Genomic DNA, 13854 nt, shown 5'->3' with positions numbered 1-13854 from the left:
CACACACACACACACACACACACACACACACACACACACACACACACACACACACACACTGTATATGCCACTTCTGCGCTATGTTAAAGTAGAGGTGGCTTTAGGACCCAGCGGAGGTCCGATTGTGCTCTGTCTGTCGCCTGGGCTGCGTGGAGGAACCCCGAGCCGAACCGGAGCGCTTCCCCAGCCAGTCCTGGGCAGAGCTGGAACCCGGACGCGTGCGGAGCATGAGAGGCGTCGGTCGCGGGCGCACGGAGCCCGCTTGACTCTTTGAGAGCGCCGCAAGATGAAGACACCGCTGGTAAAGGTTGTTTTGCATGATCTTTTTCTTACATTTCAGTTCATTTTTAAAGGCATATCGCTCTCGCTCAAACCTCAGCTGTGTTGAGCGAAGTGCGCTCCAACAGCCAGCATAAGCTCGCTGTGCTCACTGACTGTCGGATCAAAAGATTAGGTTCGCAACAATGCAGCCAACAGATGTGCCCTGCAACTAAGCTTTGATTGTGCTCCACCCCAACTCCACCCCCACCCCACCAAGTGTTTTGGGTTCATTATTTTACGCGTGAGAAGAGATTGTGCCCTTATCGCGCAAAAAGAAAAAACATAAAGATCGATTTTAGAAACTACCTGTTTGCCACATAAGAGTACCGTGTGTGTGTGTGTGTGTGTGTGTGTGTGTGTGTGTGTGTTACAGACTAGCGAAATAACTTTAAAACATTCCCGATTCCGACCTTCAGAGATGCCCCTGAACACACCTTGAGTGTGATCGCTTCGTATCACGAGACTTTCCGAGGGATTTTTTTTTAAGTGCTGCTGATTAGGTTAGCAATGGAATTCAAATGGGAGTGCACGGACTCGGAGAATTATACCTTCGAGCGCTGGTATTTTATTTATTTATTTTTGCTAAAGGGTAAAAAGTAGTCGTCTATTTGATGTAGGCATTTACTTGGAGGTAGCATCCGACTAATTTGAGCAAGGTGTTTATTGATTGGAGTTAGAACAGAAATTTACAACACGATAAATAATTAGGGTAAAGCGATGTGGGTGCGATTTAAAAAAATATATTTGAGAATCTTTTTGATCATGTACAATTTGGTAGGCAGTTTTGATCAAGTACTGCAGAAGGATTTCTTTTTGTCATCATGATTTTTTTTTTTTTTTTGATCATGTAAAACTGGTGTTGATGAATGGTCAGGTAGAATTTGTTAAATCCAGCGTTGCTTTTTTTAAGTGATGGGTATGATAAATTGATTGATTTTTTTTTTGTCAATAAAACGTTTGATCCTGTAGAATTGGAAGAAATCCAGCATTTTAATCAATGAGCTGGGCATGAGAAATGGATTTTTTCTTTGATATCAACTAGATGGGTATGATCGGATTTTTGCAAAATGTGATGAGCGTAAAGTTTTTAAAAGGGAAGGCCAGTCAAAATGTTTTCTTGACAATATGTTCTCTGTGCCCTCATTTGTGGAACTTGAATGAAGTCGCAAAACCCACCAATTTTGATGTCAACTAGATGGGTATGACAAATAGACGCTTTTGATCACATCTGCATTTTAAATCAACCAGCTTTTCGACGCAGTACATTCAAACCCAACTCAATTTCGGACCACATTTTGCAATTTTTGTTTTCCATTGGATGGCGACAACCTACTAAAACCTGCGATGTCTTTTCCCAGCGCCATGGTGTTGCCATGCTTCTCGTGCTGCTCCTGTGCGCCAGCCTCTTCCTGGTCTACAATGGCAGCTTCTACGGCTCCGTTCGGGACGCCAACGACACGCGAACGCGGCGGCAAGAGCAAGAGCAGCCGCCGGGGCCCACCGGCGTCTCCTTCGGCCCGGCCCGGCCTCATCCCCCGGCGCTCCAGGGCTACAGCAGCATCGTGGACCACAAGGTAAAGGGCCGCTGAGCCGCTGCAAACTATCTATCTCCGCGTGGCTCTGAAGAGGGTCATTTATCACAATTCACCGCCCGCCTGTCATTACTCATTACTAGTGAGGCTACAATTACATCCCCGTACGCTCTAATTGAAACCCGACGCCACTCGCGCCGCCATCTTGACTCTAGCCAGGAGCCAAAAAAAAAAAAAAAAATCAATGTGAGCCGTTAAATGATCGTGACACGCTGTATTCCGAGAGGCTGAAAGGCAAATGTTTAGAACTGCATGTAAATGCTGGCAGTGGAAAGCAGATACGATCATCCGTGTAGTCAGTGCAATCAAAATCAACCTAAAAAAATTAACAGGCACAGTAGACACCAGCTTTTTTTTTTTTTTAATAACGGCTTCCGTTATTAAATAATTTTCCCGATTGCATCCCTCAAAAAACAAGCGGGTGAGTCTTTGGTCACATGCGTTGGAATGGCGAAACACCTGCAACATGTTTTCCATAATTGAGCGTTTGTGCATCTTCGGTAAATTATCATTTTTCACAAAGCACTTTTTTTTTTTCTTTTAATGCAACAAATGTGATTGAGGTCAGAAGGGGGTACAATTTATTCGGCGCCGGCTGTGCAGCAGCACTCGGCTCTGATAAGGCAAAGAAAATTAAAGTTGGGAATGAGAAGGAAGGAAAAAAAAAAATAACCAGGTAAAGGCAGAGAGGGGGGAAAAGGTAGGGACAAGTGGCAGACAATCTGAAGATGGAGTGTTAAATCTCACAGGAAGTACTTGTCTTGACGCCGGAATCTGCCAGACTGATATCCCGCAATCATGCAGGAGTGAGAAGTGGCGGGGAGGGGTTGGGCATTGGAGGTGCAAAACGAGCTTGAGAGATGTTGTCGGACATGATTGGCACCATGTGAGGACGATGGAAGGAATGAAAAAAAATCCTATATGTTCACTTTGAAGGAATGAAAATACTTCTCATTTGCGCAGTTCTCCAAATAAGACGCAAGGTGTGCTCGCTTCAAGCGGTTTCTTTGTCACGCCGCTTTTAAAAAAAGAATGAAAACATCGTTTCGGACTTTTTAAACATCAAAATGTTGAGCGAAACCATGTAATGATGAAAGTCAGCTCGCTTAATGTTAACGTGTCACGCAAAACGCCATAGATGGGCTAACGGAATTGACCACTGATGCTGCTGCAATTGTCATTAAAAAAAAAAAAAAACACATGACAATGAATTTAGTTGTTTTTGGGAGGAGGCTGGAACAGATAAACACATTTCACTGATGCAAGATGATTTGAGATACAAGTCATTTAAATTACGCGTATGGTCACGCAATGAATTAAACTTGTGTCACAAGATGTCACTGTATCAAAAAAAAAAAAAAAAAAGCGGACGGACGTGGCCCTCGTTTTTAACCCCTGTTCTATATGATGCATTATGGAGGAGGTACAAGTCTTTTTTTTTTTTTTTTAAAACCCAAGGGAGGTAATCAGCAACTGTCGCTAATTAGGCAACCGTCTTGCTTGGAGGAAAAGAAATGGCGACAGCTGACATTTCGGGACAATTTACCGGTGGCTTCTACGTTGTCGCTCCAAGGGAGGAATGACGCCGTTTGCGTCCCCAGACCCGACGAGGAGTCGCTCTAACCACCGCTCGGGTGGCAGCTGCACGAGATGTTTAATATTTCACGAAGCCATTCTTCTCCCGTCTTTTTGAGGACACCGTCGTGCCATCAGCCAGCTGGAGAGCGAGACGGGGGTGGGGGGGAAGCTCCCCAATTACGTACGCGCGGCTGTCTGTCTGCCATTTAGAAAACATCAAACTCAAAGCGACGGACCATCTTTAGCTCCGAGAACTCATTAAAGGCGCGAAAATATTTCGCTTCCAGCGGGATCTGCTTGGAACTTGAAGGCGGCGCGTGCCCCTGGCGTCAAGGCCTACGGGAAGCAATTACGGAAGATGATGGCAGGAGCATCTCGATAAGCGTTCCCTTGACGGGAGTAATCTCACACCCCGCGGTTAAGGAATCACGAGTGAAGTCATAGATTTGTACCATAACGCCAGGGAGTGAGCAGAATGGTAATTCCGGGCCTCTTGTGTGTCAAAGTCTCTTGAAGTGGCGATTTCAGGCTCAGCTTTGGCCATTTCGAGACAAACTGACCTCTTGTCCGGTTGCTTTCAACCACGTAAACTAGACAGATGGCCGAAGTTTGAGGAAGCCGGTTTCCCTTAACAACATGAACGTTAGCAGGAGTAGACGTACAAAAGAAAAAAAAAAATCTCAAGAAGACATCCCTGAAAAGAGAAAGGAGGAAAAAAAACATGAAAGCACTCGAAGAACGTATCGTAGCTGAGATTCGAACCCAAAACTGTGAGCCAAACATACAGAATGGTTTATTTACTTCTTTTTTTTTTTTGTGCCATGATGAGCTGCAAAGACAATAGTCGCTTGGCGGGTTCGTCTTTTTTTAATGAAATAAATATAATGTATTGTTTGGCAGCCAAACAAAATCAAGTCCAACGAAAAAAATGAAATTAATTGAAAAGTTGGAAGAGTACTTCTGCTGTATCTTTTCCAATGTTACCAGCAGGGATTCAACTTGTCGCCTCTTGCAAGCATTTCATTAATAATGCTGCAGATCTGCCCCGTTTTGACATTTATGCACTGTGACATGATTAAAACAGTCAGTTTCAATCACGCAAAGTGATATAATCTATTCCGGGCTCCGTCACGATCATTAAAACTTTATTAAATCGACTGGCAACATTTTAAAAATTCATCACCACGTACAAAAGAAGTTAACCACGGTTAATTCAAAATAAAATTAAGTAAAACTACTCACTCTTTAAAGGTGAATGGAGTGGGCTTCTCTGCGCTGGTCATTAGCCGTTGTAGTTTCAGCTAAATGCTACGCTATTGCGAGACTTCTACTGGTAGCAAGTAAATGTTTTATTATGAAGACCAATGTATGCGGCCAGTTTGCAATAAGTGGCAGTTGATAGTTGACAACAAATTGATGATAGCCGATTGCTGGTAACTGGTCGCTGACAGTTGATGGCAGCTGATAGTCGATAGCTGTTAGCTGCTAGCTTAAAGCGGATGATGATGATGGGTGATGGGCTATGGTTGACGGATCATCGCTGCTTATAATTGATCGATGATAAGCGATAGGTGATAGTTGGAAAAAAAATGGCAGTTGATTGCAATGAATTCTTCAATGTAAGTGACAGTTGGTAGCGGATAGTTATGAAAGATGATAGTTGTGAGATAATAATTCATAGTTGGTGGGTGACAGTTGATTGATGATAGTTGAATAGCCGATTTTACTCATTGTTCTGCGCTTCCACACTTTCCATCACATCCACCCCCACGCAGTAAACGAGACACAAAATGCGTCGCAAAAGAAGCATCATGCTCGTGTGCGGGTGTTGCGCGCACAAGGGGACAACATCAGGCGGGCGTCTGCGAGCAGTCAAAATGTGATGTCGGCGAGGGCAAACAGGCCGTTCCCAATCTGGCGCAAGAATGCTGGAGATGAGCGTCACAAATCCAGTGGAATGAAGTCCCACGGGGCCAATTAGCGCTTCTCGCTAGGCAACAAGAATAACAACGCACGTGACAGGCGAGCATCAATAATTACCCGGCCGCTGGCTCGGCTTGACCTGAAGTGGCAGACACGAATCAGCATGTGTGAACTTCATGATCGTCTGCCTCACTACTTGCCCGCTTATGTTAACCTCGCACGTCAACGGTCACTTTTAATACATACAACCAAACAAGGAAAAGAACACATGGCCAATTCAGTCTATTCAAAGCATGCTCTGCCAGAGCTTGGTTTCACAAAATCTCCACGATCAAACAAACAAGACATTAAAAACCCTGTCAAATGAAAAGACTGTAAATTACTTGTAAATTTGACACACCACAGAGAAAAGAGTGATGTTAAGAACCATGACAGATTTGAATGATTGCAACAAAAAAAAACAAGTACAAAAAAATGACACTCAAAAATCGTGAAAAATCAATCTTTCTGCTCGCCACACCACACCACGTTCAACACCATATCAAGCATCTTCCTTTTGTCAACCAATTAGAGCAACAAAAATATATCCACCTAAAGCCTACGGTGTTTGGAATATATCCAACTGAGTCGTGGGGCTTTCCGTGCCGTGATGAGAAACGCTAACCACCACCTAGCACGCAAGCTAACCAGAGCCGAAGGACAGCTAGCTGATAGCGAGTCAACGACTTCACCGCCTCACTTGGTGATGTGTCGTCCCAGAGACACTTCAGGGAAAGTTAACAGTTCATTATATTTAATGGTGGCACACATCATTTAGCTTGTGGCTCACACTACAGGACAGCCATTTTGCACACATATTTCCTGCGAGTTACAGACCCACAAGTTTTGCGTTCCAAAATATTACTGTAGTCTGATTAACACAAAATGCACCATAATACTTGGGAACTTAAATAACGACACAAGCTCATCTGTAAATTTTGGCATCCTGGGGAGATTGGGGTGGAGGAATAAATAGCTAGCTAGCTAACTGCATGTCCCATCTGCGTTGGATCATACGAGATGTGAATGAATGTGCCTGTTCTTATATGGGGACAGAGGGGACCCATGCCCGATTCCAAAGTGTGTCATTGTGGTGTCGTTCTAGCCATGCCTTCCCAAAAACAAACCCTGAAAAACTGAAATGGAAAAACAATTTTGTGCTTTATCTCCACAGTGCAGTATGAAAAACACTGAAGAGATATGGTGTGTGGAATTTACTCAATATTACGACGTCAAGTGGTTGCACACAATAAAATAATTTGGATCTAGAAAATCTTATGTAGCTGTATAAGATAGATGGCGCTTAATTGCCTTTTTGCGAAGTCGCTTCGCTGTATTGACACAGAATGGCAGACCGAGTTAATGGTAGTTGATAGATGACAGCTGATACGTAACGACACTTGGGAGATGATAGTTGCTCATTTTCGATGATTGGTGGTGGCTGTTAGTTGATATCTTACAGTTTCTATATGAGAGGTGGTAGATGATAGGAAAGTAAGGTCCTGTCGTCAAAGGACCTCGCCGAATCCCCTCAGCTACCCTTGTCCTACTTTTTCAACATCTTCTTCTTTGACACACACTACTTCTTGGTCCTTAAGGAGGGAGGAAAAGTGAGAAGCAAGAAAAAAGTGTCTTGCTTCTCATTTCCCTTCCAGCCCCTCTGTTTGCATTTCATTTCCCTGTCCACCTCTCTGTCTATCTGTCATGCACCCCAACTTCCTGGTCACTACCCATCTGTTCCCCGACAACAACAACAACAGCAACCCAAAAATAGGTGTGAAAGCAGAAAAAGATCTTTTGAACCCCCCCGCTGAACAGCACCGTCTTTTGTATTCCAAGCAACCGCTGCTGTGTTGCCTGTGTGTGTGGTGAAAGCTGTCTCCTTTCCCGGCTGCATGGAGGTTACAACTGTGCACCGGAGGCCGTTGGCCTGAAAGGGAGCCAATTATAGCAAGGGGGGGGGGGGGAACAGCATGTTGCAACGCGGTGCAACTCCATTGTCTGCTCACTTTCTCTGTGCCAGAATCCAAACAAAGTACACTAATTGAAACTCACAGGCCAGTGGGGAGGCGTTGGCTGCGAGACAAGGAGAAAGTTCACCGCATTGTGCTTTGTTGAGGAGAAGTTTTAAGGTTTAATGGCGCGCTGTCCTGCCTCGTGGGCAGAGTGCGGGTGCCCGCGAGGTGGGCAGAGGTGCATGCTGAGTGACGACAGTGCAGTGGTGAAAATGAAGCCCCTCAAAGGACTGCGGTTGGGCCCCCGTGGTCTAACAGTTCTGTGGATGATACTGTCTCTTTCGCTCTGCAGACTGTTCTGGAACATCCTCAGTAAGAAGGCATATTTCAAAATGTTGTTTATTGATCCTCGCACCGCCTTCAACGCAATTATTCTATCTAGACCTGTGTCTAAGTTGAAGGCCTCTGCAATTCCATCTGTATGTGGCTGTATGACTTTCTGACAAGAAGAGAGCAGACATCTACCTACCGCTGTTTTGAAGACTGGTGTCCCACAAGGTTGCTGTCTTAGCCCATTACTTTTTCATTTATATCGATATGATTTTGCGGCAAAGCATCATCGCAAAAGTATTCTCAAATTTGCGGATGATACTACTGTAATCACACTCATTACAGACAACAAGGACACTTAAAGGGATGAGGTGGGGGAATTGTCCACATGGTGTCGAGATAACTTGTCTCTTCATGTTAATTATCGACTTCAACTTAATTTCTACAGGTCAACAATGGAACAGAATTGCTTTTCCAGGCTAGTGAGATGGCTGGTTGGGGGGGAGCAAAAAAATAAAAATAAAAAATACAGTGGGTCTACACTCCCTGAGATTGAGGACATTTGCAGGAGGAAAAGCTGTTAATATTTTACAGAGTTTCCAGCCATCCGGCTCATAATCTCTTCAGGTGCTTAGCATCAGGCAGATGCTTAGAAAGTATTTGGGCTCGGACCCCTCGTTTTAGAGACAGCGTTTATCCTCAGGTTGTTCGATGTTCAATAGCAGGCCTAACTTTCGAGCTTGATAAACTGTTTTGTTAAGTGCATTATATGCTTCGGTGCCGTTGAGAAACTGCGTTTTGTATTTCCTTGAGTAGTCTCTGTATGATATTAAAATTGGTTTCATGAACTGAAACCGTGTGTGTGTGTGTGATAAATAGGCAAAGGACACAAAAATCAGGAAAGGGGTGCAATCGACATTGTACTTTTTAGTACATAACATGACAACAAACTGAAAATCTTGAATCCCTACTCGCAGTAGCACCTTTGGTGACCAGGAAGTAACGGGGAGTCACTGCCATCACATTAGCATTCAAAAGAAAAGCAGAAAAAGCTTGGAGGCATGGATTTCCACTCGTCAGCCTTCTTGGCGTGACGCTTTCATTTGTGGTGTGACAATGCTCATCTGTGTTCTTGCTGTGTGTGCGCGCGCGTGCGTGCGCCATCAGACTGATGTTACATAACGCCGACGTCTGTCCCCCCCACAGTGGAGCGATTGTTGTATTTTGGTTAGAATGTCGCACACAAAGAGGCGAATTAAATCTCCATTCGGATCTCTGTTGATAACATCCACGCCATCGCACACACGCACGCAAAGAAGCGTCGTCACACTCTCAACGAGGAGCTCGTCTCATCTCGCTCGACTTTATGACGAACGACGCCACACGTCTTCAAAAGGAGATGCGGACCACGCTTGTTTTTGCACTTGCCGCCTCCTCGCTTCGCACCTCACCTTCATTACCTGTCAGCCGAGCCACTATTGCGCTTCCCGCTTACGAGCGCCTGAAACGTCCGCGGGCAGCTCCAAATGAGCTCTCCCCGTCACTCCCTTCGCCGAGCTCGCCCCGCAGCACAATGAACGCACGTTTGATGCCCGGGCTTGAGAGGCTGACGTTTGAGTCGACTATAATTGGTGCTGCCGCAGCTTCTCCACTCCTTGCTGCCTTTGGCTCGCGCTTACCGCTTTGTGTGAGGTGTCTTGGAACTCTTTCTAACTTATCTTGACACTTTTGCTTACTCTTAAGAATGGAAACCACAAAAAAAAAGAATAAATTGCAGCGGACAATATCCTGCAGAAGTGAAAGTTTTCTGGGCGTTGATGAGTTACACAACCACTAGAGAGGGCCACATTCATTCCTATGTTGTGTTTAAAGAAATACGTTGACATGTAAAATGTATGTCCTTTAAACCATGATTAATTTTACATGCATTTAAAAAAAATGTGCATGCTCAGTGGCCCGCGTAGCTGGAAAGGTGTTGGGATGATGTAGGGGGCCTTCGGAAATACGCTCTGAGCGCGCTTTGCCTGACTTTGAAGGTTTAGAGGAGTTATTTTGGTTCTCTGCCTCATTTGTGTATGTAAACATCAAAACTTGGTTTTTAATCACCTGACGACATCCTGAAGTTGTACCTGACCATTTGCTGTACTCCAATCGACTTCTACAGTGCCTTGAGAAAGTATTCATACCCCTTCTGCCGCCCCTTCAAATATAGATTTTTTTGTATTTTTATTTTTTATTTTTTTTGTCGTTGCCCTCCAATAGGGTTAAGATCAAGGGATGGCAAATATTTCTCAACTGTGGGCTTGTGAAGCCCTGTGAGACGATATTTTGTTGAGAGTTTAGGTGACAGACCCACACAAAGTAACACAGAACTCCACGTTTTGCACATCTTTATCATTTCCATTACGCTTAACTGTTGTGTGCCACTTTGTGTCATGAAAAAAAAACCCTCAAGGGATATTAATACTCTTTCAAGGCAGTTGTAGGGTACCGTACCACGGAAATACGTCCCCCATCCAACAGAAGGCTGGTGAAAAATTTGAAGGTTTCTCTGAGTTATTCTGGTTCTGCCCCCCAACTCCCCCGTCCTCCATCTTGCTCCCCCCCACCCCCCGCCAAATAATCAATAACAACACCAGAATGCTATTTCTCTGCTCTGAGGGGGCATGGCATCCATCAGGCGTAATGGCCCACTCGCAAGTCCTCCAGGGACGGATCTGGACGTCGGGAAAGGAGCAATTATCGGCTGTGTTACGCGTGAGCGGCTTCGGCCCTGTGAGCGGCGAGAGCGCGAAGCCAATCGGGGAAAACAACCTGGCGATCATGTGCGTTACAGTCCTGGGCCTTTTCTACCTCTGTTTAATAACCTACTTGATATTATGAGAGGACTGCAATAACAAGCAACGATGATAAACAAAGACACGACATCAAAGTATCCAAGGCCTTTCCGTAATGTAAGGGTAACATTGTGTGGTAGTAACACCCGACGACAGCTGTGCGACAATGTGCAGAGTCATCGAGCAGACATAAAATGATCAGTGGTGCGATACAATCTCACGACGGTTGTGCGGTTGGCGCAGATAATCGTCGCACCATTTTTTTGGGGGGGGGAGTGACTTTGGGTGTGCAATCATACAGAAAGTCGAGTCACTCCAATTACGATACATGCAAAATGCTGCTCCGATGCAACACAATTCGCTGCAGTTGAGATCGAATTGGGAAAATTTGGTTCTTGTAGCGCTTGCATATATGAAAAAGAAGCTATTTGGCTCGCAAATATACTAATCCATCACAAGAGATCGTTTGCTGTCTGCGTATTATGTCCCAAGCAAAAGCGGTGCAGCTGTTCCATGCAATCAAAAAACGAAGAAAAAAAACCCCAAAACAATTAAATGAAATGTTCCTGCAACCGTTTCATTCGCCGCTATGCCTGTTTTCATGCCTCTCTCGATGTGTTCCTCCAATGAGACAAAATAGCCCAACGGCGATCATAACCGCGTCCGTCTAATCAACCAGACAGGGAAGGTTGTTGTGCTCCCGGCGCTCGGGGAAGTACAAAACGAGCAATTTCAAGCGCATCAATGATTCATGCGAGCCGGAGACGTGAACAATGTGGATTGCTGCTGATTTATTAGCAAGACGGGAATGTTTTGTTTAGCCTCGGCCACACACTGGATGCTTTGCTGGGAATAGGACGCACGGCTGCGGATGTGAGGAGCCACAACGTGGCTTAAGTCACATAACGCCCGTTGTTATGACTCACCACTAAGAGCTAGTTAAATAAATCCAAGCTGTCAATACTCTACTACCTGGAATAGGTCACGTGACTCAATCCATCCATTTTCATTTCAACAACTGAACGGGATCATTGCATGGGCGAGCTGACGCCTATTCCAGCTGACTTTGGGCGGAAGGCGGGCGCAGGGCACATAAGGAGACGGAACGACCATTTGCACCCACATCCACACCGTCACAAGGCGGTAAACCGATCCGATGCCGCCCGTACGCAACTGAGGCGAGTGTTCCACGACACCGTCGGCGACCACATGACTCCACTTATTCGGTTTCTCATTCTGAATAAGTCATGAGATTGCAGTTATTAGGGCAGCCCGCCTGGAATAAATCAAAGCAACTCCGGGCCCTCCTCTTGGATTAAAAAACATGATTCCAGCTGTTTGGCTGTTCACTCTGAAACAAAGTCAATCAACCAAGTGTTCGGATCCTGGAATGACTCAAATGACTTCAGTTGTTAAGATGTGCAGTCAAGATGAAGTAACCAAAAAAAAAGAATATCAATTTGTTAGGACTCTCCGCCGGGAATGAAAAAATTATTTTTTTAAAAATTCATTCTAAATTATTTTGTCATTTAATGTTAACTGTTCTTTTGATGGCGGAGCGGGCACCCGCAGCGGCTCCTCTCTCTTCTGAGGAATGTAATTTCATCTGTGCTGTACAGTTGCACATGTAACACATTTGACAATAAAGTTGACTTGACTTGATCAATCCAGATGTTGGGACTGTCCAGCTGGAATAAGTCACGTGACTTAAGTCGTTACAATTCTTTGCTTGGAATAAATAAAAAAATAGTTTGAGGATGATCCTCCTGGAATAATCACATGATTACAGTCGTGGGGACTCTAACGCTTGGAATACGTCAAATAACGCCACTTGTTCGGACGCTTCGAGCTGAAATGGATCAAGTGACGTTTTAACGTTTTTCTGGGAATAAAGTCAAACTAATCCAGATAGATAGAACTCTTCACCTGGAAAATTTCACAACTTCTGTTGTGCGCCATCTCAATGAAGTAGTCAAATGTCTCCAGCTGTACGGACGTTCCACCTGGAATAAGCCGTAAGGATTCAACTCTTGGATTAAGTAAAACAACGCCAGTTAGGATGCTCCGCCTGCAATGAATCAAGTGACTCCAGTTGTTTTTTTTTTGTTTTTCTTCGAAAAGTCAAATGAATTCAGTTGTTCTGACGCTCCGCCTGGAATAAATCACAAGACTCCAAATCACCCCAGATGTTAGGACGCCCCACTTGGAAGAAGTCATAAAAGTCCAGGATTTAGGCCACGCCATCTGGAATAAGTCAAATCAATCTCGTTGTCAGGACGGTCCGCCTGGAATGAGTCAAACGACTGCAGGTGAGATGGAGCGTCTTGTTTCTCAGTAATAACCTCCCCGAAGAGAGCGATTGGTGGCCAGCGAGGCGATGCTTCTGGAGGCACGAGGAGCTCTGCGAGGCGTTTAGTGGCCCCTGGGTACAAATAGAACTTCCAGCCTACCTCCGCTGCAGCTAAGCTACGCTTTCGAAATGCTGCTGCTGCCAGGTGCGGGGAGGGGGGGGGGGGCTGCCCTAAGGGGGCAAAGACCGCCAGGACCTCATTAGCGCCATGTTTCATCAAGCACCAAATGGCTCCCGTTGCTTCCATATAGCCCCCGTTACGTTTTTTTTTCATGAATCGGATGATCAGCGTTCACCACTCGACTATGATCGTTCTCGCCAGTGTTTGTAATGTGGCTAAAACACAATGTAAATAAATGTCACTCGATTGGCATCGTAAAGAGTTTCCCGCCGTGCATCTCACTGACTTGCAGCGCTGTGAAAGAGAGAAAAGCGCATCGAGCAGGTCGCGTAGCGAGACGGACTCAGAGCAGGTTCTAGCCTACAGTTGTGTTGTATATTTCACAATATTTTGTGCCGCTGATATATCGCGGTCACTGACACATGTCAAGTGGGACACCAATTCCGTGCTACTGTTAGGCAATGGTGCTGCTATAAATAGATATAAATAAATGAGCCACCCCCCACCCCCTCCCCACCCATGGATGTGTGCTTTGAAACAGAAATGGCCACACAATCCGTCCTCCGTCCACGACCTGAGTACCCTTCCGTCATCGTCCTTCCGCCCTTATACACGTAATAATCGTCCACTGTCCTTGTCCTTTTCAACTCATTCACTCCCAAAGACGTTTTGAAACGTCTTTTCAGACTTGGTCTAGAATTGGCTGGTACTGAATGAGTTAAAGTGCTTCCGTCCCAAAAAAAAAAGATCATCCGTGCATGACGTTGTAGGAGAGGCATGGGGGGGGGGGGGGGAAATAACAACTTAC

The 13854-nt window shown here is 45.2% G+C and overlaps 1 protein-coding gene across 2 annotated transcripts in view; it reads left to right on the top strand.

Annotated features, from left to right (window-relative positions):
• The first annotated feature begins 61 nt into the window (after positions 1 to 61).
• Positions 62 to 13854, top strand: part of st6galnac5a (ST6 (alpha-N-acetyl-neuraminyl-2,3-beta-galactosyl-1,3)-N-acetylgalactosaminide alpha-2,6-sialyltransferase 5a) — an 18767-nt gene continuing 4974 nt past the window's right edge. The window contains exons 1-2 of one of the 2 annotated variants that reach the window (XM_019856793.1): positions 62 to 301; positions 1680 to 1895. In XM_019856793.1, coding sequence (XP_019712352.1) covers positions 287 to 301; positions 1680 to 1895 — 231 coding nt within the window. In that variant the 5' untranslated portion in view covers positions 62 to 286. Of the gene's footprint in view, positions 308 to 1679; positions 1896 to 13854 lie in introns of both variants that reach the window. The other variant, XM_019856791.1, reaches the window with a different exon arrangement.

The sequence above is a fragment of the Hippocampus comes genome, unplaced genomic scaffold (assembly GCF_001891065.2).
Source record: "Hippocampus comes isolate QL1 unplaced genomic scaffold, H_comes_QL1_v1.1 scaffold105, whole genome shotgun sequence".
NCBI classification, from domain to species: Eukaryota; Metazoa; Chordata; class Actinopteri; order Syngnathiformes; family Syngnathidae; genus Hippocampus; species Hippocampus comes.
This window is presented reverse-complemented; position numbering and strand designations above follow the sequence as displayed.